At 39.4% G+C, this 22,436-nt stretch overlaps 1 protein-coding gene across 1 annotated transcript in view; it reads left to right on the forward strand.

The window, feature by feature from the left end:
- Nucleotides 1-22,436, forward strand: part of Npsr1 (neuropeptide S receptor 1) — a 95,236-nt gene that overhangs the window by 47,303 nt on the left and 25,497 nt on the right. Inside the window, exon 3 of the mRNA XM_013035142.1 lies at nt 7,514-7,617. Within this exon, the coding sequence (XP_012890596.1) occupies nt 7,514-7,617 (104 nt within the window). The remainder of the gene's footprint in view (nt 1-7,513; nt 7,618-22,436) is intronic.

The following is a 22,436-nucleotide window of genomic DNA, read 5'->3' on the forward strand; positions in this document are numbered from 1 at the left end:
GACTGTAGTCAAGACCAGTGTAGGCATGAAGCAAGTCCCTAACCAAAGCACTGAATAGCTCAAGTGGTAGGGCACCTGCCTAGCAAGCATAAGGCCCTAAGTTCAATATCCAGTACTGCCAAGAAGAGCCAATCATTTGCTGAGGACTCATTATCCTGAAGTCTCAGCTCTGTGGGAAAGCCCAGCCTACTTGAGGGAAAGCAGAAGTCTAAGGAATGGAAACTTGACTTGCATTCCATGGAGAATGGATCTCACAGGACTTACTTTTGGTTTGTAAGAAGTTGGGCAAGTTATCAAGTTTACCAATCTTTCCTCATTTACCTACAAGTACTGAATATCTTGCCAGACAATAAATATGGCCACTTACAATTTGGCCACTTACAATTTGGCCACTTACAATTCCAGCAAGATCTTAGAATCCAGGGTGATTTTGAAGAAATCTGTTTGGGGATCAAATTTTCCAATCGGCCTCCTCCTCCTGGCATATGAATTCTATAATCCTTATTTCAACCTTCATTGAAGGAAATGGTGGGTGTGAATTAATATGCTCTATGAAATCCTCTCTGCATCAGATAGCCAATCAAGTAGTGACAGTCATAATCTATTCATTTATTAAATGGACATTTACCACCCTATTACTATATTATGCCATAATTCTAGGACCTGAAGACATGGGGCTGAGTAAAAATTATCTCTGCTCTTCGATAGGATAGTAGAATATGAAATAGACATAAAAATGAATGCATTAATGTATTAGAGGAGTTATCAAAGTAGGATAAGGCATCATAAAGGAAGTATCCTGGAGCCTTGAGGAATCAGACCTACTTTTCAAGTAGGGGAGCATAAGGAGGATCCCAAGCTACCAGAGCCAGGGAAGGACTGGGGACAGTCAGGGCACAGTGAGCAGGTCCCAATAGCTGCTCCCTCACCTTTGGCTTCCAAACTATCTCCCTACTTTCATCAATAGGCTCCATTCTTTCAGCAAAGCATCCTGACAGACTGACTAACAGGGTGGTCCCCTGTCAGCCTGTCCTGTCCATTTCTGCTTTCATGCCTTATGGTGTGTGTGTGTGGTGTGTGTGTGTGATGTGTGTGTGTGTGGTGTGTGAGATTACCCCAAATCAGATTATGCCAATGATACCCATTGTAAATGTATCATTTAGCTAACATTACAGAGCTATTGCTTCTGTGAACATTAAGATAGATACACTGGAAAGATGACTTTTTTTCCCTTTAGGTGAGTCACTATAAAAGCTGCAGTAGAAGGTAGCTCAGGAGATGCAATTCTAAAAGATAAGGGAGGATGATTTTTTAAAATCCCTGCAATAAGATGCTGCTTCATATGGCTCTGAGCATATCTCAGCTTTTCAGTCCAATTTAAACAAACCAAAATTGGAAATCATAAAAGATGTGCTATGAGTATATTTTATATAGAAAAAAGATGGTGCATAAAATCAAATAATAGTCTCAGCCTTATATTAAAGATGGGACAAATACATGTACATCTGTGTTTTGTATTAAAATGCTTTAAACTAGGCTTGTATGTATAGCTTATTTCTTTATTTTTTTATTGTGAAAATACTGTACAGAGAGGTTACAATTACATGAGCAAGCTAATGAGTACATTTCTTTTTTTTTTTTTTTGGGTCCGGTCGTGGAGCCTGAACTCTGGGCTTGGGCACTGTCCCTCAGCTCTTCAACTTAAGGCTAATGCTCTACCACTTGAGCCACAGCGCCACTTCCGGCTTTTTTCTTTTTGCTTATGTGGGGCTGAGGAATCGAACCCAGGGCCTCATGCATGCAAGGCAAGTGCTCTACCATTGAGCCACCTTCCCAGCCCCAGTACATTTCTTATCAAGCATTGTAGCCTCCTCCTTTGTTTCCCCTTCCCATCTCTTCCCATCTCCACTCCCTCCCCCCCCCCCGCTCCAAAGTTGTAAAGTTCATTTTTCAACATAACGTCTTGTACATCTCATTGTTGCAATGGTTCCACTGTATCCTTATTTAAACAATTGGTTTTTTCCCCTTCTTCTCCACAAATTGTACCAACATCAAATACAGTGAAAACAAGGGTTATACTGTGGGGGAGGAACATACAAAGCAACAAAGAAATCATCTTATAAATATGTTAGAAACAATAGCAAAAAAGAAAAACCATTTGATTCCTTATCTTGGGGTTCATTTCGCCTAACATCAATTTATCTGACTATTTCTGCTTGTCCCAGATATATACTAGATATTGCAAATAAGGGAAACCATGGGACCGATGTTTCTTTGGGCCTGGATTACTTCACTTAATATAATTTTTCCAAGTCTTTCCATTTCCTAACAAATGGGACAATGTCATTCTTTCTGATGGAGGCATAGAATTCCATTGTGTATATATACCACATTTTCTTTTTTTATTATTGTGAGAATACCATACAGAGGAGTTACCACATTTTCTTGATCCATTCATCTACTGAGGGGCATCTGGGTTGGTTCCATATCTTAGCTATGGTAAATAATGCTGCAATAGACATAGTTGTGCTGGTAGCTTTAGTATGGTCTTGTTTGTTATCATTGGGGTAAATGCCCAAAAGTGGGATTGCTGGATCATAGTGGAGCTCTATGTGGAGTCTTTTGTCTTTTCTTTTCTTTTTTTTTTTTTGGTACTGGGGATCAAACCCAGGATGTTGCACTTGCTAGACAAGCGCTTTGCCACTGAGCTACATCCCAGCCCTCTAAGTGGAGTCTTTTGAGGAATCTCCATACTACTTTCCAAAGTGGTTGAACAAGTTTACACTCCCACCAACAATGCAGTAGGGTTCCCTTCTGTCCACATCCCCTCCAGCATCTGTTGTGGTTAGAGTTCTTGATGATAGCCATTCTAACTGGGGTGAGGTGGTATCTCAGTGTTGTTTTGATTTGCATTTCTTTTATGGCTAGGGAGGTTGAGCATTTCTTCATGTGTCTATTGGCCATCCTTCTTTCCTCTTCAGAAAAGGTTCTCTGTACGTCTTTAGCCCACTTATTTATTGGGTAGTTGTTTCTTTGAGGATTTGTTGTTGGGGGATTTAATTTTTTGAATTCCAGGTATATTTTAGATACGAGACTCTTGTCCATTGTATGGCTAGTGAAGATCTTCTCCTAATCCGTGGGCTTTTTTCTTTAGTCAATGTTTTGATCCATTGATCAGTTGCTGGTATCAATGTGCTAATTGAGAAAGTTTCTCCCCATAGAATGAAATTGTAATCGGATGAGAAAATGATCAGACTAAATGGAAGACAGGAAGCTGCCAGACATCAGAAGAAGCCATTTAAAGTTTGTGCTATAGACCAGGAAATGATAGACCACAGCCTGTAATGCAGCCTGTAACCTACTTTTTTTCTTTTTTCTCTTTTTGGTCAGTCATTTGGTTTAAACTCAGGACTTGGGGGCTGTCCCTGAGTTTTTGTGCTGAAGGCTAGCATTCTACCACTTTCAGAACATAGCTTCACTCCCAGTTTTATGGTGGTTCACTGGAGATAAGAGTCTCATAGACTTTTCTGCCCTGGCTGGCTTTGATCTTCAAATCTCAGCCTCCTGAGTAGCAAGGATTATAGGCCTTAGCCACCAGCACCTGGCTTCTGCAACCTATTTTTACAAATAAAGTCTTATTAGCACACAGCCAAACATATTCAGTCTCAAAAACATGATGGCAGAATTGACTAATTGTTGCAGATACTGTATGCAGATACATAGGAAGGTTGAGTCCCTGCCTGAAGAAATGCCATAGGAACCTTTCTTCCAGCCTATATTCTTCTCTCAACAGAAACATTAGCTACTATGAGGCCAAGCATTGGCCCCCAGAGCACAGGTTAAAGGCAATAACAACAAAACAGCAATAATAATAACAACAACAACAACAATAATGATAGAAATCCCTTGCATCTTGAGGAAAGACACAAGTGATGGCCATTTCGGTACAATTAGAAGTTTCCTATTGCTAGAAGAGGGTCTGAACATGCCCCATAGGCAGGACCCATTACAGACCCAATGCAGAAGTTTTATTTTCATGGGAGGAAGATTTAGCATAGTTAAGAATGGCAGCATCTCTGGGCGCTGGTGGCTCAGGCCTGTAATCCTAGCTACTCAGGAGGCTGAGATCTGAGGATTGTGGTTCAAAGCCAGCCCGGGCAGGAAAGTCTGTGAGATTCTTATCTCCAATAAACCACTAGAAAACTGAAAGTGGTGCTGTGGCTCAAGTGGTAGAGCTCTGGCCTTGAGCTGAAGAGCGCAGGGACAGCGCCCAAGCCCAGTGTTCAAACCCCATGACCGACCAAAAGAAAGAATGGCATCATCCTCAGTGACCAGAAACACAGGTCTGCATATGACTAAGGTTGAGATGGAACAGAAGACAAACCTTACACCATCACCTTAGCAAGCACAGAGTGATTTAGACACAGCTGGAAGCAGAGAGTGCAGGGTTAAAGCTTTCTGGCATCTCCCCTTTAATAGAACATCCAAAATTTTGCTTAGATGGCAGACACAGAATTGTATATAGAAGCTCCTGAGAGATGAATAAAAAATAGTATTTTTTTCCTCAAAGTGACCATACCTCTCTATGACTATTCAAGTGAAGTATTGAATCAATCTGCTCCTGAACTGAACCAGGTTTAGTTTTGCCTCAGTTCCTTGTTGACTTTCAATAAGATGTAAATTGTCTAAAACCCCAATTAAAATCTAAGCTCATCGGGGTCTCATTTTAGCTAACTTTAGTGGCTTGTACTCTAAGAGCCAGTCATCTACCAGGGACATTCAACCATTGAACTTCTCTGTTTCATCTTAATGAAGCACAGCTCAATGCTGCATCATTCTCTATCTTCCTGATCTCCTGTTTACATACACTAGAAACTCATTATCTCTTTCTCAACTCTGCTCAGTTCCCTAAATAATATAAATGACAAGTTCAGCATTGGACCTACCAATTAAGCCTTTCCACAGTGACTAAAGACATTGACTTAGAATTCACATTTGAAGACATAAATGTTCCCTATCTCTTATGGAATAAAGAAAAGAATGTAGGCTCCTTAAAAGGTCCAGATTCTTGGTGGGTCTTCACATCCTCTCCTGCTACCTCCGGTTCCTGTTCTTAGTACTAGCAATGACAGACAAATGTTGTTTTCCACACACAGCCTTATCTATCATTTTTCTTACCTGGATAGCTTTGCTCCTACCCTTACCTGCAGCTATGATCAAGATCCTTCACCTCCTTCTCCCTCAACCCACCCTTACTGGTCCTTTCAAGTTTTTCTCTGCTGTCTCCTTATTCTTGGCTTCTTTCCCCCCCCCTCCAAGTAAGAATGCACATTCTCTTGTGTAAGACACCCTCAAAGAAGCAACAAAGCCTGCTGGCTAGTAGTCTGCTTTGGTTTTTCTGAGTGTTACCACATCCTAGGCTCATTTACAGAGTATATTTTTTAAAAGCAGGAGTAATATATGGATGTGTTTAGACCTTTAAAGTGTGCCCTTTGTTCCCAAAGCCCTCTTAATTACCATTTAGGAGCAGTTTATTTGCAGTGTACATCATTACTTAGGTAACTAAATGGCTTTTTACTGATCAGATCTATCTAGCATCATTTGCTTAATAGCAACTAACAAACCCAATTGCATAACTCCTCAGATGGTTTGCTCCCAGAAATAAGCTTATTTAGGAGGATGCTTATGGAGGAGGAGTTGTTCATTTGACTACTTAGGTCTTGAGAAACATCAGTCTGTTTTCCTTTATTTTTCAATTAAACAGTGAGTAAATCACAAGGGAATACCCACGTGCCTTCTCACCCCCATATCCTGCTCATTCAGTCAGCCCGTTCTCCCAGTAAAAGCATCTTGCAGCTCCTATTTGACCAGCCACAACCCACAATGCTCAAGACCCCGCCCACATCTGCCTTTCTCATTTGTCACCTGCCAGAACTGCTATGGGATTTGTCTTCTCCAAGCTTTTGATCCATCTGTTGTATGCAATTCTCGGGTGCTGGCTGAAACTTCTTAGCATTGTTTCCTGTACAGAAACAAGAGCAGGCAGACACAGGTTGGGTGCCGTATCAGCTGAGGCCATGCCTTCCTCTAGCTCTTGTCTCTGGAACCTATACACCAGCACCACAGAAGGATCTGATTCCTTCCACTTCACTGTGAAGGGTGGACTGCTGTCCTGTCATTCTAGCATTGCCTTTAAGCCGCACTTGCTCTGATCCTAAGGAAACTACTCCAGGGTTCTGGAAGAAGAGCATCTTCATGGTGGTATGTCATGTGGCAGGAACAACGGGTTCCAGGGTCCTGAGTTCAATCCCACACTCCCTTCTCTGTGATGTTTTTTTCCACTATCAGATAACACACTGTATGCTTCCATCCCAGTTAGGAAACTGGTGTTGTGACTGATGTTGGTGATAGCTTGTAGTCGGATAAGTATACAATTGGTAGGATGTACAGCTATTCCATGCAGAACAGAGAGGAAACAATGTTAACTTGACCCAAAGAATCCAGTTGGTGTCCTCAAGAAACAGGCCCTGCTAAGGGCCAGTGACTCATGCCTGTAATCCTAGCTACTCAGGAGGTTGAGATCTGAGGATGGCAGTTCAAAGTCAGCTGGGGCAGGAATGTCCATGAGACTGTTATCTTTAATTAACCACCAGAAAATGAAAAGTGGCGCTGTGGCTCAAGTGGTAGAGTGCTATCCTTGAGCTGAAGAGCTCAGAGACAGCCCAGACCCAGAGTTCAAGACCCACAACCAAGAGAGGGAGAGAGACAGAGAGAGAGAGAGAGAAAGAGAGAGAGAGAGAGAAACAATCCCTTGCTGAGCGCTAATTGCTGTCTCTGCTGCTGGCACTCTGGCTATACTAGGTATAGCCAGTGTTGGCCATGAGTGGCTCTCCTCTTTGTCACTTCATCCCCATCCACATGCCCACCATGTCACCACAGGGCTGAGCAGTGACAAGACCCAGATAATGCCACCTGGACAAGTCATTCTGTTTACATGGCTGTGCAGTGCTTCTAGGAGCTTTCTGATAAAGATTAACATGTGACATCAACATCACACATTGTGCCCACTCCCACTTAATCAAATTCATAGGTGGTGTGCTTGACTGTTTCCAAGGGCAGATATTGAGAGAAGAGAAATCTGAGGAAAAGGAGACTGGAATTGAGGGTAGAGAGATTAGAGATCGAATCTGTAAAGTAAAAGGTAGAAGAAGAGGAATTCTGAGTTAGCCTTTAGTGTCTTCAATTTTGCCTTCTTTACCACAGCTCTCCTCTTCTGTGATCTCAAAGGTCAGCTGTATGATGAGTTTGATTCCACCTAAGTCACCATTGAAATCCTTCCTAGGTGGTTACAGCTCCAATATTATAAGCCCAAGGACCCTTGCTTTGCTTCTCTATTCCTCAGTGGCCAGGGACAAAACAAGACAAAATAAAATCTCTCCCAGAGTCGTCTCTACAGCATCAATACCCACATCTTGATGAGAGACTGAGATTAAGCAGTGTGTATTTTTGCTAGACTCTTTCACAGGACTGGTCAACATCCTGACAGATATTATTTGGCGTTTCACTGGAGATTTCATGGCGCCTGACCTGGTCTGCCGAGTGGTCCGATACTTGCAGGTATGTGACACCTTCTAGAAATCATGAGCCCTATGGCCACACAGCCATTACCGCTGGCACTTAGCCTTTTCCATGAATAAAATGGTATCAAACTCCTCACTCCTCTGCAACCAACTACCCAATTCTTTCCTGTGAAAGGACCAACAGAGTTTGTACCGTTCCCAAAATGTAATTGTACTGTTAAAAATGATGCATTCATGATTATTAATAATAAGACAATACAAAGAGGCAATTACAATACAAAGAGCTCATATTTCAAGCATGAAGTAGAATTTATTTATAAGTCAATAGCTAAAAAATCACCAATAAAATTTCCAATAAAATTATTGCCAATAAAATTGTTCTCCAAAAGAAATTGCCAATCAAATTCACCTCACCTTTTACCTCTCAAATTAACCCAGCACTGTGGTTTTTGTTGTTAGAAAACGTGGACAAATTGTTAGAAAATAAGTATTCGCTTTTTGATTCCCACCTAAACTGCACTTTTTTTCAAAGATCTATTGACACTTGAATTTCTTCTTCTCTACATTACTATCCTCATTCAATTACTGTACAGATGGATGCTATCTTATGAGTTTTCCTAAGAGCTACTTTTTGATTGAAGGTTAATTATTCCATGTGACCTATCAATAAAATTCAATGGAAATCACATATTTTAAATGTTTGAAATATGGCTTTGTAATTTAAATAAGTTATTTAAATTTTAAATAATTTAAATAAATAATTTTAAATAAGTCATATTTGAAATATGTCTATGTGGCCTAAAGTATTATATTTATCATATACTTCTACTATTGACCCACCATTGACAGGTTATTTATGTATATTATATAAATTAAAATAATTTAGCTATATATTGAAAGATTGGGCCAGTGGATAATCAATGTTAGGACTGATGTATTCTGAGATCTTAACATTGTTTCCCATTAATATATTTCTATTAAAATAGTGTCAGGCCCAAACTACTATAACTTTATAGAAGTAGAATGCAGTTACAGAACTTCCACCCTGCTAGATTTCCATTGTTATGAGGAACTTTTTTTAGGATCTTTGTATCTACATTCAGAGCAAAAATCATGATTTTCACTTGTCTTATCATTTGGTGTTCTATCTTCAGAATTCAAAATTCTTTTCTGATATAAATATAGCCTTAAAAGTCTGTTGGATGTGAAAGAGCCCCTATAACCACATAGGGAAGTTATTTTCTCATGAGTAGGTTTTTGTTTCTGTTTGATTTGTTGTTTACAACATATTCCAATTTCTTCTTGGGGGTTTTGGTAGATAAATGCTTTCAGTTGCTTACTATATTAGTAATCAATTACTGAGAAGCAAATTATAGTAAAAGTACTTGAAACAATGAAATGTGTAAAACCACTAAGCATCTCCCCATTTCTATTAGCCATGAATTCAGGAGTAGCTTGGCTGGGCAGCTTGGATAAAGGCTTATCATGTCCAGGGTTCCATCAAGTGTTTCAAGGCCCTGGAGTTCATGGAGAGCCAGCCTGGGCAAGGCAACTCACGTGCAAGGTGATTGCTCAGAAAGCTGGCCCTTAGTCCTGTCAGGGTTCCCAAATCTCCAATCAGTCTCTCAAAGGACTTCTTGAGTATCATCCCAGCATGGAAGGAGGATTTCCCATGAATAATCTCTTTGTGTAATTGCAATGGTCATTGAGTGAGCACAATGGAAGAGGCAAGGTACTTCCTGAAGCAGCCTTAGAAATGCCTTGCCACAGCTTCCATGTCGTTCCTTCTGGTCGCACAAGCCAGCTCTGACTGATCCACAGAGCAGCAACAGCACACAGCCTGCACCAGGAAGCAAGGATTCTTAGGGACATGTTTAAGGCTAGCAACTGCATACACCTTTATATCTTTCAAGAGCCTATTAAAACCCATGATGTCCTAATTGTCAACTTAAGCATCTTAATCACCCCAAAACATTCAGGTCAGTACATTTGTTTTAATCACATTTACAATGAATATTAAGATATTACTATACATAAAATATGGGGCTGGGAAGGTGGCTCAGTGGTAGAGTGCTTGACTTGCATGCATGAGGCCCCGGGTTCGATTCCTCAGCACCACATAAGCAGAAGAAGCCAGAAGTGGTGCTGTGGCTCAGGTGGTAGAGCGCTAGCTTTGAGCTGAAGAGCTGAGAGACAGTGCCCAGGCCCAGAGTTCAGGCCCCACGGCCGACAAAAAAAATCTTAGAGACAGCAGAAATGGTAAAGAAAGAAATACTAAGAATTCCTCAATAAAGATGGTAAGAGTGCTTTCAAAAAAAATTTAAGCCAGAGTTAAATATTGCAGGCCTCTAGAAATTAACCAAAGGCTTGTAATAATTGAGGGAGCATGTATGCAAGAAAGTGGGTAAATCTCAGTCGGAGAAAATGAGCCTGGTGCTGTTTTAGCTTGCATTATTCTCATCCCTCAGGATCTAGCTCTGTGGTCGCCTTGAATTAACAGCTCTTGTTCACAGTAAAAATAGTCTGGCAGCCGCCGGAGAGAGTAGAAAGGGGCAGAGCTCTTTCAAAGCCTCCTTCCCAGAAATCTGCCATTATTTGGCACGACTGACAGTTCCTTGGAAGACCCCACTTGCAAAGCTGTCTGTATTTTAATTTATTCAGAACTTGCCAACTGTGAAAACCAAAATAAATACAGGCCAATGATTAAGTTCACAGATGCCTGAGTTATAGTTGAGGAAAACAATGGGCTAAGCAACTCATAAAAATGAAATCTGGGACATGAGAAGTTTGTGGAGATTTTGAAAATGTCTGAGACATTATTCCTGGCACTTCAAAGACCAAGAATTTGACCATGACTAAGCTTGTTCAAGAAGAAATACAGAAGCCTCAAAGCTACTGCCCTTGACTGACCTTGAGGTCTTTCACACACTCTAACATTCTTTGTGATATGAAATGGGTTTGGTTTTGTTTTGTTTTGCCAGTCGTGGGGCCTGAACTCTGGGCCTGGGTACTATCCCTCAGCTCTTCAGCTCAAGGCGAGCGCTCTACCATTTGGGCCACAGTGCCACTTCTGGCTTTTTCTGCTTATGTGGTGCTGAGGAATTGAACCCAGGGCCTCATGCATGCAAGGCAAGCACTCTACCACTGACCCACCTTCTCAGTTCTATAAAATGTTTTTTTTTTAATTGGTATGATTTTAGTTTTCTATAGGTGTTTAACCAATTTTGCCAGCACCATTTACTGAAGAGGCTGTCTTTATTCCATTCTATCTTTTTGCTCCCTTATTGAAGATTAGGTAGCTATAGGTCTGTGGGTTCATTTCTGGGTCTAAGATTCTATTCCATTGGTCTTCAGGTCTGTTCTTGTGCCAGTACCAAGTTGTTTTGATTACTATGGCCCTGTAGTAGAGTTTGAAGTCTGGTATTGTTATTCTTCCAGCACTGTTAATGATTATTTTTGCTATTTGGAGTCTTTTATAAACACCTGTAGGAAACTAAAATTAGATCCTTATATATCATCTTGCACCAGAATCAACTCCAAATGGTTCAAAGACTTTGAAGTAAAAGCCGACACCCTGAAAACATTGCAAGAAGGAATAGGAGAACCTCTAGGGCTCCTTGGCATGGGCTGAAATTTTCTTAATAAACATCCAGAAACACAACAAATCAAAGAAAGGTTGGACAAATGGGATTGCATGAAACTGCAGAGCTTCTGCATGGCAAAGGACATAGCTAGCAAGATCAATAGAAAACCCATGGACTGGGAGAAGACCTTCACTAGCTATACAACAGACAAGGGCCTCATATCTAAAATATACTTGGAACTCAAAAAATTAAATCCCCCAACAACAAATCCTCAAAGTACCCATTAACAAGTGGGCTAAAGACTTAAAGAGAGACTTCTCTGAAGAGGAAATAAGAATAGCCAATAGACACATGAAGAAATGTTCAACTTCTCTGACCATAAAAGAAATGCAAATCAAAACAAACATTGAGATTCCACTTCACCCCAGTTACAATGGCTATAATCAACAAATCTAATAACAGCAGATGCTGGAGGGGATGTGGACAGAAGGGAACCTTACTGCATTGTTGGTGGGAATGTAAACTTGTTCAACCACTCTGGAAAGCAGTATGGAGCTTCTCAAAAGACTCCACATAGAGCTCCCCTATGACCCAGCAATCCCACTTTTGAGCATTTACCCAAAAGATCACAAACAAGGCCATACTAAAGCTACCAGCACAACTATGTTTATCGCAGTATTACTCACCACAGCTAAGATATGAACCAATCCAGATGCCCCTCAGTAGATGAATGGATTAAGAAAATGTGGCACGTGTAGATAGATAGATAGATAGATAGATAGAGATAGAGATAGATCTTATGAGATCTATCTACCTACCTACCTACCTATCTATCTATCTATCTATCTATCTATCTATCTATACACTCTGTGCTTCCATCAGAAAGAGCAACACCAGCCCATTTGTTAGAAAATGGAAAGACTTGGGAAAAAATCATATTAAGTGAAGTAAGCCAGTCCCAAAGAAATTTAGGTCCCATGTGTCCTTCATTTGCAATAATGAGTATACATATAGGATAATCTTATCAAATGAGCTGAAAAGCTCAAAAGCTATGTACATATGTCCATATAAGATGATGTTAAGTGAAATGAACCCCAAGACAAGAGGTCTGTCTTTGTTGTTATCATTTTAAATGTTCTATGGGATTCTTTTCTGTTTCCTTTGTATGCTATTCCTCCTATGGTATATCCTCTGTTGTCATTGTATTTGATTTTGGTACCCTGTATCTTGTATATACAGTTGTCTAATCTGGGGAGGGGAAGGAGAATAACAAAATTCTGAAACAAGGGCACAGGATGACCCATTGCAATAATGATACCCACAGGACAGTATATTGGAAATGAACTTTACAACTTTGGGCAGGGAGGTGGGATGGGGTGGGGAGGAGTGTGGGAAGTGGGGGAGGGAAGGGATAATGGGACAAGAAGGGAAGGGGTAACAATGATTGACAAGTTATGTACTCATTCCCTTACTCATGTAACTGTAAACCCTCTGTACAGCATCTTTACAGTAAAAGAAAAATTAAAAAAAACAAAGAAAAAAGACTATTAAAGAAAAACCATATCCTAACCACATGCATATATTCTGTATGTAATATTTTAGTTATAGATATCCTGTGTTTAGTGTTTTTTGTTCCCATATATAAATATTTTATATGTATTTCAAAAAATTGATATGAAAAGAAAGTACAGCAATTCAATAAGTCTATATCAAGTCTACAGCCAACATCAGACTCCACTGTGAAACATGGAGTGCTTGCTCTCTGAAGTCAGGAACAAAGACGCCACTCTCATGACTTCTATTCAACATCAGAATGGGAGTCCTCGCAGGAGCACTTAAGCAAGAGAAAGAAATAAAGGACTTCCAAAGCAGAAATGAAGAAGCAAAATTGCCTGTTTGTAGGTACGATGATCTTACAAATAGAAAAAGCTGAAGACTCCACAAATTAGTTATTAATAAGTTCACAGAATATAAAGAAGAATTTCCGTATACAAATAACAAAAAAGAAATCAATGAAACAATGAAATCAAATGAAAAAAAGAAATCAAGAAAACAATCCTATTTCTAACACCTATAAAAGCACATAAGAAATTATTTATAAATAAATTTAACCAGGGAAGTGACAGATCTAAATACTGATTATACTAAAATATTGACTAAAGGAGTTAAAGATGATACAGGTAGATAGAGATATAGTTCACATCCATAGATTAGAAGAATTCATATTGTAAAAATGTTACTGAACATGATTTATGGATTCAGTGCAATTGCACCAAAATTCCAATGGCACTTTTTCAGGCTGGGCATTGGCTCATGCCCATAATCCTAGTGACTCAGGAGGATGAGTTATGAGGATTTTGGTTCAAAGGCAGCCCAGGCAGGAAAGTTCATGCAATTCTTATCTCCAATTAGCACTAAAAAAACCAGAAATGGCACTGTTGTTCAAAGTGGCAAAGTGCTAGCCTTGAGAACAAAAACTCAGGGACAGCGCCCAGGGCCTGAGTTCAAGCCTCAGGACTGGCAGGAAGAAGGAAAAAAAAAGAAAAGAAAAGAAAAGAAGGAAAGAAGAAAGGAAGAGAAAACACAGTCTTAAAATACATATAGAACCCAGCCCAATCAGTACTAGACAAGGAGAATAAAGCAGGAGGCATAACACTACTTGACTTCAAAGTACATGCAAACACTAAAGCTCCTGGTACAATCATGTTCAGTGCAGCCATTATTTGCCATAAGCCAAGATATGGAATCAGCCCAGATGCCCCTCAACAAATGAACAGATCAAGAAAATGTGGTATATATATACAATGGAATTCTACTCATCCATCAAAAAGAATGATATTGTACCATTCATAAAGAAATGGAAAGACCTGGAAAAATTACATTAAGCAAAGTATGCCCGACCCAGAGAAACATAAGTTGCATGGTTACTCTCATTTGTGGTAGCCAGCATGTGCCTATAAATCTACAAGTAAACACACTGGGTGGTAAGCCAGGGGTTACACATTAATTAACTGAGTACTAAATCAAAGCCCAACAAAATAAATACCAGGAAATGAGTACATGCAAAAGGGTAGGATGGGGCCGAGAGGAGTATAAAAGAATGAAGTGCGAGAGGGAAGAGAGTGCAGGCAAGAATTCATCGTGTATATACCACAGGATTGAGAAATATTAGGAAAGGAGTGGGTCAGTGAGAGGTCTACATTTTGAAGTGATGTCACAGATCAAGATGCAGCAGTACACATAAACTGCTATGTTAAAGGGCAAAAAAGTAAATATATAATGTAAAATTAAGGTAAGTAAGGCAAGGAGTAGGCAAGAATGTTGAAAGGGGTGGCAGTAACCAAAATACACTGTATTCATACACTGCTTTGGTCAATGGCAGCTCCTTTGTAAAACTACTAAAAGATAATAAAAATATTCAAAAAATAAATTAAAATAAAAAATACAGTACAGATCTGTAAGAATCAGAACAGTATGATACTTGCATAAAAGAATACAATAAAACAATAGAACAAAAAAGATACCCCAAATAAATACATTTATTGAGTTTCATTTAATTCCCAACAAAAATGAGAAGAACACACAATAGGAAAAGGATGGTCTGTTCACTGATAGCACTGGGAAATCTGGATATTCACATAAAGAAGAATGACATTAAAGTCCAACCACATTGACTCATACCTGTAAACTTAGCTATTCAGGAGGTGGAAGTTGGGTTGATCTCAGTTCCAGGCCAGCTTGGTTGAAAACTTAGCAAGCTTCCACCTTAACAAACAAGCTGGAAGTGGTGCTGTGGCTCAAGCAGTAGAGTGCTCACCTTAAGTTGAAGAGCGCAGGGACAGCGCCCAAGCCCAGAGTTCAAGCCCCACGACCGACCAAAACAACAAGCTGAGTACCTTGCTTCCAATCTGAATCCCAACCAGGCATAAGACAGAACACAGATAGAGACCATAAACTGGCAAAAATGCATTGTAAGAGCTTATTTATTTTTTTAAAAAGCCCAAAAACTAAAGCAAATACAGGGTTAGGGTGTGGCTCAAGTAGTAAAATATCAACTTAATCAAAAGTGCTTGGGTTTAAACCCCTGTATGGCAATAAATAAATTCACTAAATGAAATGAAATGAGACCACCGTACAAAAGAATAAATTCTGAATAGACTAAACACTTACAAAATAGCTAACATAATAAAACTACTAGGGAAAAAAAAACAAGGAAATCTTGACATTTGTCTAGGCAAGGATATTTGAGCTATATGTAATTCTAAAAGCACAGGTAAACAAGAGGCACAAATGAGATTGCATCAACCTGAACAAGCTTCCTTCACAGCAAAGGGTACAATAAAGGATGAGAGAGCACATTAGCAAGCCCTGTATATAACACATGTGTTGGTATCAAAATACATATGGAATTCCACCCACTCAATAGTACTACAGTTTGAGTGTGGTTGAATTTTGCCCTTCCAAGGATTGACAGAATTAGAAACTTGGACCTAACACAGGCAGTACAGGGAGCAGCAGGCCCTGTGGGAGTTGCTATGGCGCTATACCTGAGGCTGGATCACTGATAAGCTTACTTAGGGGGAGTGGGGGGAGTTAGGAATGTGGGAAGGGAAGGCATGGTAGGGGAAAAACAAAGGAGGGGTAACAATGCTTGATGGGGAAATGTACTCATTACCTTACTCATGTAACTATAACTCCTCTGTACAATATCTTTACAATTTTATATATACATATATATGTATGTATATGTATGTATGTATGTGTGTCTATATATATATATATATATATATATATATATATATATATATGCTTACTTGGTTCCTGTGGCTGGAAGGTCAAACAGCATGGGGCCTGGTGCTCTGTTAAAACCTTCTTTTGCCCTCTTCCCTTCTTCTTCCTTACTTCCTCCCTCTCCTGTCCACTTCCCCTTCTACCACCCCAGCTGCATCACAACATAAGGAAAGGGAAGAAATGAAAATGGCCATACGCAGAAGGCAACAGAGCGTCTAACCTCTCTTTAAGGGTAATAAATTAGGAGTTTTTCTCCTAAAACTGGAAATGAAAGAGGCATGCCCCTCTTGTTGCTCTTGCTCAACACAGTATTAGAAGTTCTGCTAATTCAGTAGGCTACAAAGAAGAAGAGGAAATAAAGAAAACACTTACAGATTGGAAACGACGTAGTTAAAAATGCCTTTAATCTTAAATCAACATTTTGAAAGCAGGCAGGCAAACAACAACCATAAAAACCAGCAGGACTACAGGCAATATAGAATGGCTAAGAAAATATAATGTTAATATTCAACAGACAATGTTTATATCAATAAAAATTCAACTTGAAATTAAAAACACACCACCAAGTGGGCACTAGTGGCTCATACCTGTAATCCTAGCTACTAAAGAAACTGAGATCCAGATAGAACTAGCCTAGGCTGGCGTCAGGGTAGGAAAGTCCATGAGGCTCTGTGTCTAATCAGAAAAATGATGGCCTAGAAGTGTGGCTCAGGTGGTGGAGCGCTAGCCAAGCAAGTATGCCAAGCAAGTGCAAAGCTTTAAAAAGCTCTTGGAAAAATAACTCAGATATCTAAATAAATGGAGAGTGTCTCATCTTCATGGATAGAAAGACAATATTTTTTCTACTCTGCCTCTATATGATCTGAAATTCATTATTAATCAAGAGCCCAGCAAATTATTGTATGGACATAGATAAACCCTAAAATTGAGGAACACTAGAAACACTGGACTTTATTTTTTTTTAAACTTATCAACTAGCTGAGTGCCAGTGGCTCACACCTGTGATCCTAGCTACTCAGGAGGCTGAGATCTAATGATCACGGTTCAAAGCCAGCCAGGGCAGGAAAGTCTATGAGACTCATCTCCAATTAGCTATCAGAAAACCAGAAGTGGTGCTGTGGCTCAAGTGGTACAGCGCTAGCCTTGAGCTGAAGAGCTCAGGGAGAGCATCCAGGCCTAGAGTTCAAGCCTCCTGACTGACAAAAAAAACCCAAATAAACAAAAAACAAATAAACAAAAATAACTATCAACTTGTCTACACAGAACACTGCTTAAAAGAATTAAGAGACAACCTGTTTCCAGGTCCCATTGCTCACAGTCTTAATGGCTTTTCCTTTGTCTTTATTAAACAAACTCTTTACAACTGTGAAGGGGAAAAATAATTCAATCTATAGAATGGAAATTTTTTTAAATATGTTTTACAGAGAATTTGTATCCAAAATGCACCAAAAAACTCTTAAAACACAAACTACCCACTTACAAATAGGTAAAAGATCTGAAGACACCTCTGTAAAAATAACAAATGGCTGGGTATGGGTGGCTCATGCCTGTAATCCTAGCTACTCAGGAGGCTGAGATCTGAGGAACAAAGTTCAAAGCCAGCCCTGGGAAGAAAGACCATGAAACTCTCAACTCCAATTAATAAAGAAATGAAGAAATCTGGAAGTAAGACTGTGGATTAAGTGATAGAGTGCTAGTCTTGACCACAAAAGCTTGGGGACAGCACCTAAGGCCTGAGCTCAAGAACCAGGAATGCCATACACATAAAAAGATGGCAAATGTATACAGAATATTCAACATTATAAATAATGAATTACATATTAAAACAAAGATTTGCAACTAAGTATCTGTTAGATAAATAATCATTCAAAATAATCAGTCAGTAGCAAATGTAGGTGAGAATGTAGATTAATGGGAGCACTTCTTTATTACTGATAGAATTTCAAAAATGATACAGCCAATTTGGGAGATAATTTTGAAGTTTCTTACAGTCAAGTCCTCTTACCGCCCATTCCAGCAACTGTGATCCTAGTCATTTGTGCAATTGCCGTCCACAATTTATGTCCACACAGAAACATGTGCATGAATATACAAAGAAGACATTTATAGCAATAATTCAACTGTCCCTCAAACCGTTGAATGAATAAACAGTTAGACACCTACAATGTAGAATTACAAAATGAACATATATTCATTGCTGCCTGAATCCAGTCTTCACCTTTTTATATACAGTGATTCTAACTATATTACATTCTCAAAAAAAAAAAAAAAAAGCGCCGAGCACTGGTGGCTCACACCTATAATCCTAGCTACTCAGAAGGCTGAAATTCAAGGATAACAGTTCAAAGCCAGCCTTGGCAGCAAGGTCCATGAGACTCTTATCTCCAATTAACCCCACAAGAAAACCGGAAGTTGCGCTGTGACTCAAGTGGTATATTGCTAGCCTTGAGCTGAAGAGCTGAGGGACAGCGCCCAGACCCAGAGTTCAAGCCCCACAATCAACAAAAAAAAAAAAAAATTAAAAAGTGGCTCCTGGGAATATGGAGGAAGAAATTAGGCAAAGATAAAACACAGGGGATTTTTAAGTCAGAGAAATTCTTCTGCATAACAACGTAATGAAAGAAACATGACATTATGCATACCTAGATCCATAGAATCATACAAGACAGTGAGCCTTAATGTAAACCAGGATGTGTAGTTAATAGTAATGACTCAATATTGACTGGTCAGTTTTGGTTATTGTTGTTTTTCTTTTTGTGCCAGTCCTGGGGCTTGAACTAAGGGCATGTGCACTGTTCTTGAGCTTTTTGTTTTTTTTTTTTTCTTCTCAAGGAAAGCACTCTACCATTTGAATTACAGCTCCACTTCTTGATTTTTTGTTTGTTTGTTTTGATTGGTAATGAGAGATAAGACTCTTACAGACTTTCCTGCCCAGGCTGGCTTCGAACCATGATCTTCAGATCTCATCCTCCTGAGTAGCTAGGATTACAGTTATGAGCCACTGGCACATGGCTTGACTGGTCAGTATTCATAAATGTAACATTCTGACACCACACTAATACAAAATAACATAGAAATTCTATGTGCTATTTGCAAGCATTTTAAAATAAATATAACTGTTCTAAAAAGCTAAGTATGTATTTTTTTTAAGTCAGTCCAAGAATTCTACTTCATTTGACTCCAATCTGGCATTTTTCTAAGTAAAATTTCTTTGTTTCCAGCATTTAAATCTCACTTAGATTTTCTTGGGTTTTGTATTTGCTAGGTCATTTCTGTCAGAATTAAGGGGTGGGTAGCGAGAATTCAGACATATGTCCCAAGGCTGCCATCTGCTCTGCGAATGGAGCCCCATATGTTGTTGACGTGTAGAATTTTCATTGTTGACATTTATGAATTGGCTATAATTGTACTTTGATTTCCTTCTTGACTTGAGTTAATTATGAGGATGTATAAATTTCCAAGTGGTATTTAAAAAAAAAAACATGGTACTAATTTCAGCTTCATGGCTTGTTTAAAGTATGTGAATTTTTAAATAAGTTTTCTTTCTAGTCTACTGAGGGATTCTCTTTCTTGGTAGATTTTAGCATATAACCATTTAAAAAACATTGTCAAGGTATATTTACAATAATGGGTGATATTTTTATAAAGTTTAGTTTTTCTGACATATTTATTTGTGTGCATATTTTTCTTCTGTAAAGTTCTAGAGCTTAGAACAATTTTATTACACATTTAGTGATATGTTATATGTTGCATATGCCTTAATAAATATTTTGTTCCCGTTATTTATTGTGTTTTATCAACATAAAGAATCTGTCACATGTAATTCTATTTGTCTTCAATTTAATTTTTATTATAGAAGTATTGCAATAAATACCTCATTTTAGTTTTAATTGTTTGATATATCTTTGCATTTATCACCATTTTTTTGATAGTGCAGGGTTTGGCTCATGGCCTTGTTCTTATTAGTTAGGTGTTCTACCACTTGAACCATGCCTTTCTGCTTTAGTTATTTTTCCAGTAGCCTTTGCACTCACATTTGAGCCAGCCTGGATTGCAATCTTCCTATTTATACTTATTGAATAGCTGGGCTGACAGGTGAGTACCACCACACTCAACTTTTTTTGGGGGGGGGGTTGGGGGGGTCACAGGGCTTGAACTCTGGGCCTGGGCACTGCCCCTACACTCTTCAGCTCAAGGCTAAAGCCTTGAGCCACAGAACTACTTCTGGTTTTCTGGTGGTTTACTGGAGATAAGAGTCTCACGGACTCTCCTGCCCGGCTGGTTTGAACTGTGATCCTCAGATCTCTCCTGAGTAGCTAGGATTACAGGTGTGAGCCACCAGTGCCCAGCCACACTCAACTTTTTATTAGTAGAGATATGAATCTCATGAACTTTTTGCCCAGGCTGGCCTCAAACCATGATTCTCCCATCTTAGCCACCCAAGTGCTTAGTAATAGGTGTGAGCCAATGCAGCCAGCAACATCTCTCAATTTGTAAACTTTGAAACCTGTTATATGAGCACAGGTAGCTCACACCTGTAATCCTAGCTACTCAGGAGGCTGAGATCTGAGGATTGCAGTGTGAAGCCAGCCTGGGCAGGCAAGTCCATGAGACTCTGATCTCCAATAAACTACCAAAAAAAAATGTGAAAGTAGAGCTATGGCTCAAGTGCTAGAGCGTTAGCCTTAAGCAAAAGGTGCTTAGGACAGCACCTAGGCTCTGAGTTCAAGCCCTAGCACTAGCACACACACACAAAAATTAAAAAGAATAAGGAAGTAAGAACAGGGCACTAAATTGCCAGTGCCATGACTTCATAGCAAACAGAAAGGCCATCCACCAATCAGAAAGACATCTCCAAGGAGCCCAATTCTCCCTATTTTACCCAAAGCCAATGTCTGCAACTGTGAAGATGGCCTAAGATGGTTGCAATGGGCTGACCTTCCTGTGGCATGTCTGTGCCACATGCTTTCTCCCTCTGCCATATGTCCTTTGCAATAAACATTCCTATCACCTTTGCTACTATGTTCACATCATGCCTGAATTTCTCACTTGCTACATGAAAGAACTGAGGTCAGACTTAGGTGCCCCAAATTTCTGACCAATATATTTGGTGGCTTGGCCAGGAATTCAGAGACTGTGTGTCATCTTCTGACTTGGCTTCATCCACAGGTAACAATGCCTTCCCCTCGGTCATCTGTGGTCAGATGTAATCCTTCAGAATTCATGGATCACAAGCTGAAATGTAATTTTTCTCCCACGGATTGACCTTTTCTTTTCACTTAGCCATCTATCCTCTCTTTCTCTTTTTGTCAACTTTTGTTCAACAGAGAATTTGCTTTCTGTCCTTCAGGGTTTAATCCCCAATCTATTGTTCTTCACAACTGTTCCCTGTATCTCCTACATTAGAGATGAGAAGCATTTGTGATGATATAAATAGAGAATGGAATTGTCCAGATGGTCCCTGGTTTCTGATGAGTTTTAGAGTTTATGATCGTGTGGAAGCATAGCCAGTCTATTTATCATTTAGTCCAGTGTTCAATAAATTGCATGAGATGCTCAATACTTTATTATAGAGTATGCATTGTGGTTGGGAGTTTCACCATCTTCAGGCTGATGTACATGTTCTAAGCACATTTATGGCATGTTAAGCTGGGATGTTCCCTGGGTTGGACTTATTAAATGCATTATCAAATTAATATATTCTCAATTTAAATGAGTTTGTTGGGACACAACCCCATTGCACGTTAAGATGCAGATGTAGTTGGTTGCTAGGTATTGGCCAGTGAGAAAAGAAATCAGAACAGCCAGGTACAAATTAAAACCAGGTGAACACCAAGAAGAAAGCCTGGTAGTCACCCTTTGCTTCTATCTTTAGGTTCCTCTCTGGTCCACTGTAGATTTAATCCTAAATTTGCAAAGCAAAGTTACAGCTGGAGTCTATAGAAATACCACTTCAAGGTAACTGAAAAAAAATTCCACCCCAGTTATTCCATTTAATTGCATTCTAAATATGTCCCGTATAGGAGAGAAGTTAACGTCTTAGCATTTCTATTTCCTCTTCTGCAGAATAGGCAAATAATACAGTATACAAAATAACTAGAGGGTCTAGCTAAGGTTGCTAAATGAGTGGGGAGGAAAAGAAGACTCGGGAACACCTGACCCTCAGGTACATCTTTGCTAGAGAAGTGGAGGTTGAGAGGAGACTTTCTCACTGCACCTGAGCAGATCTGATCATAAATGACTCATTTTGGTCTCGTAAGTGACTCATTTGGTCATACTCACACTGACAAAAGGCAAAGGAACTTTTGTTTCTAGTTATTCTGAAATATCAATTGTGGCCGAGATAACTAGTTTAACTTTAAAAGTTAATTGCAAACAAGTATGTTGCAAATGTCAAGAGGGACTGAGCCTGAACCCTGGAATTCCTAGGAAGCCAGCTGAATGAGGAGGGAGTTCTCACCAATGAGTAGTAGCAATGCAA

Source organism: Dipodomys ordii, unplaced genomic scaffold, assembly GCF_000151885.1.
Source record: "Dipodomys ordii isolate 6190 unplaced genomic scaffold, Dord_2.0 Scaffold205, whole genome shotgun sequence".
Classification (NCBI taxonomy): domain Eukaryota; kingdom Metazoa; phylum Chordata; class Mammalia; order Rodentia; family Heteromyidae; genus Dipodomys; species Dipodomys ordii.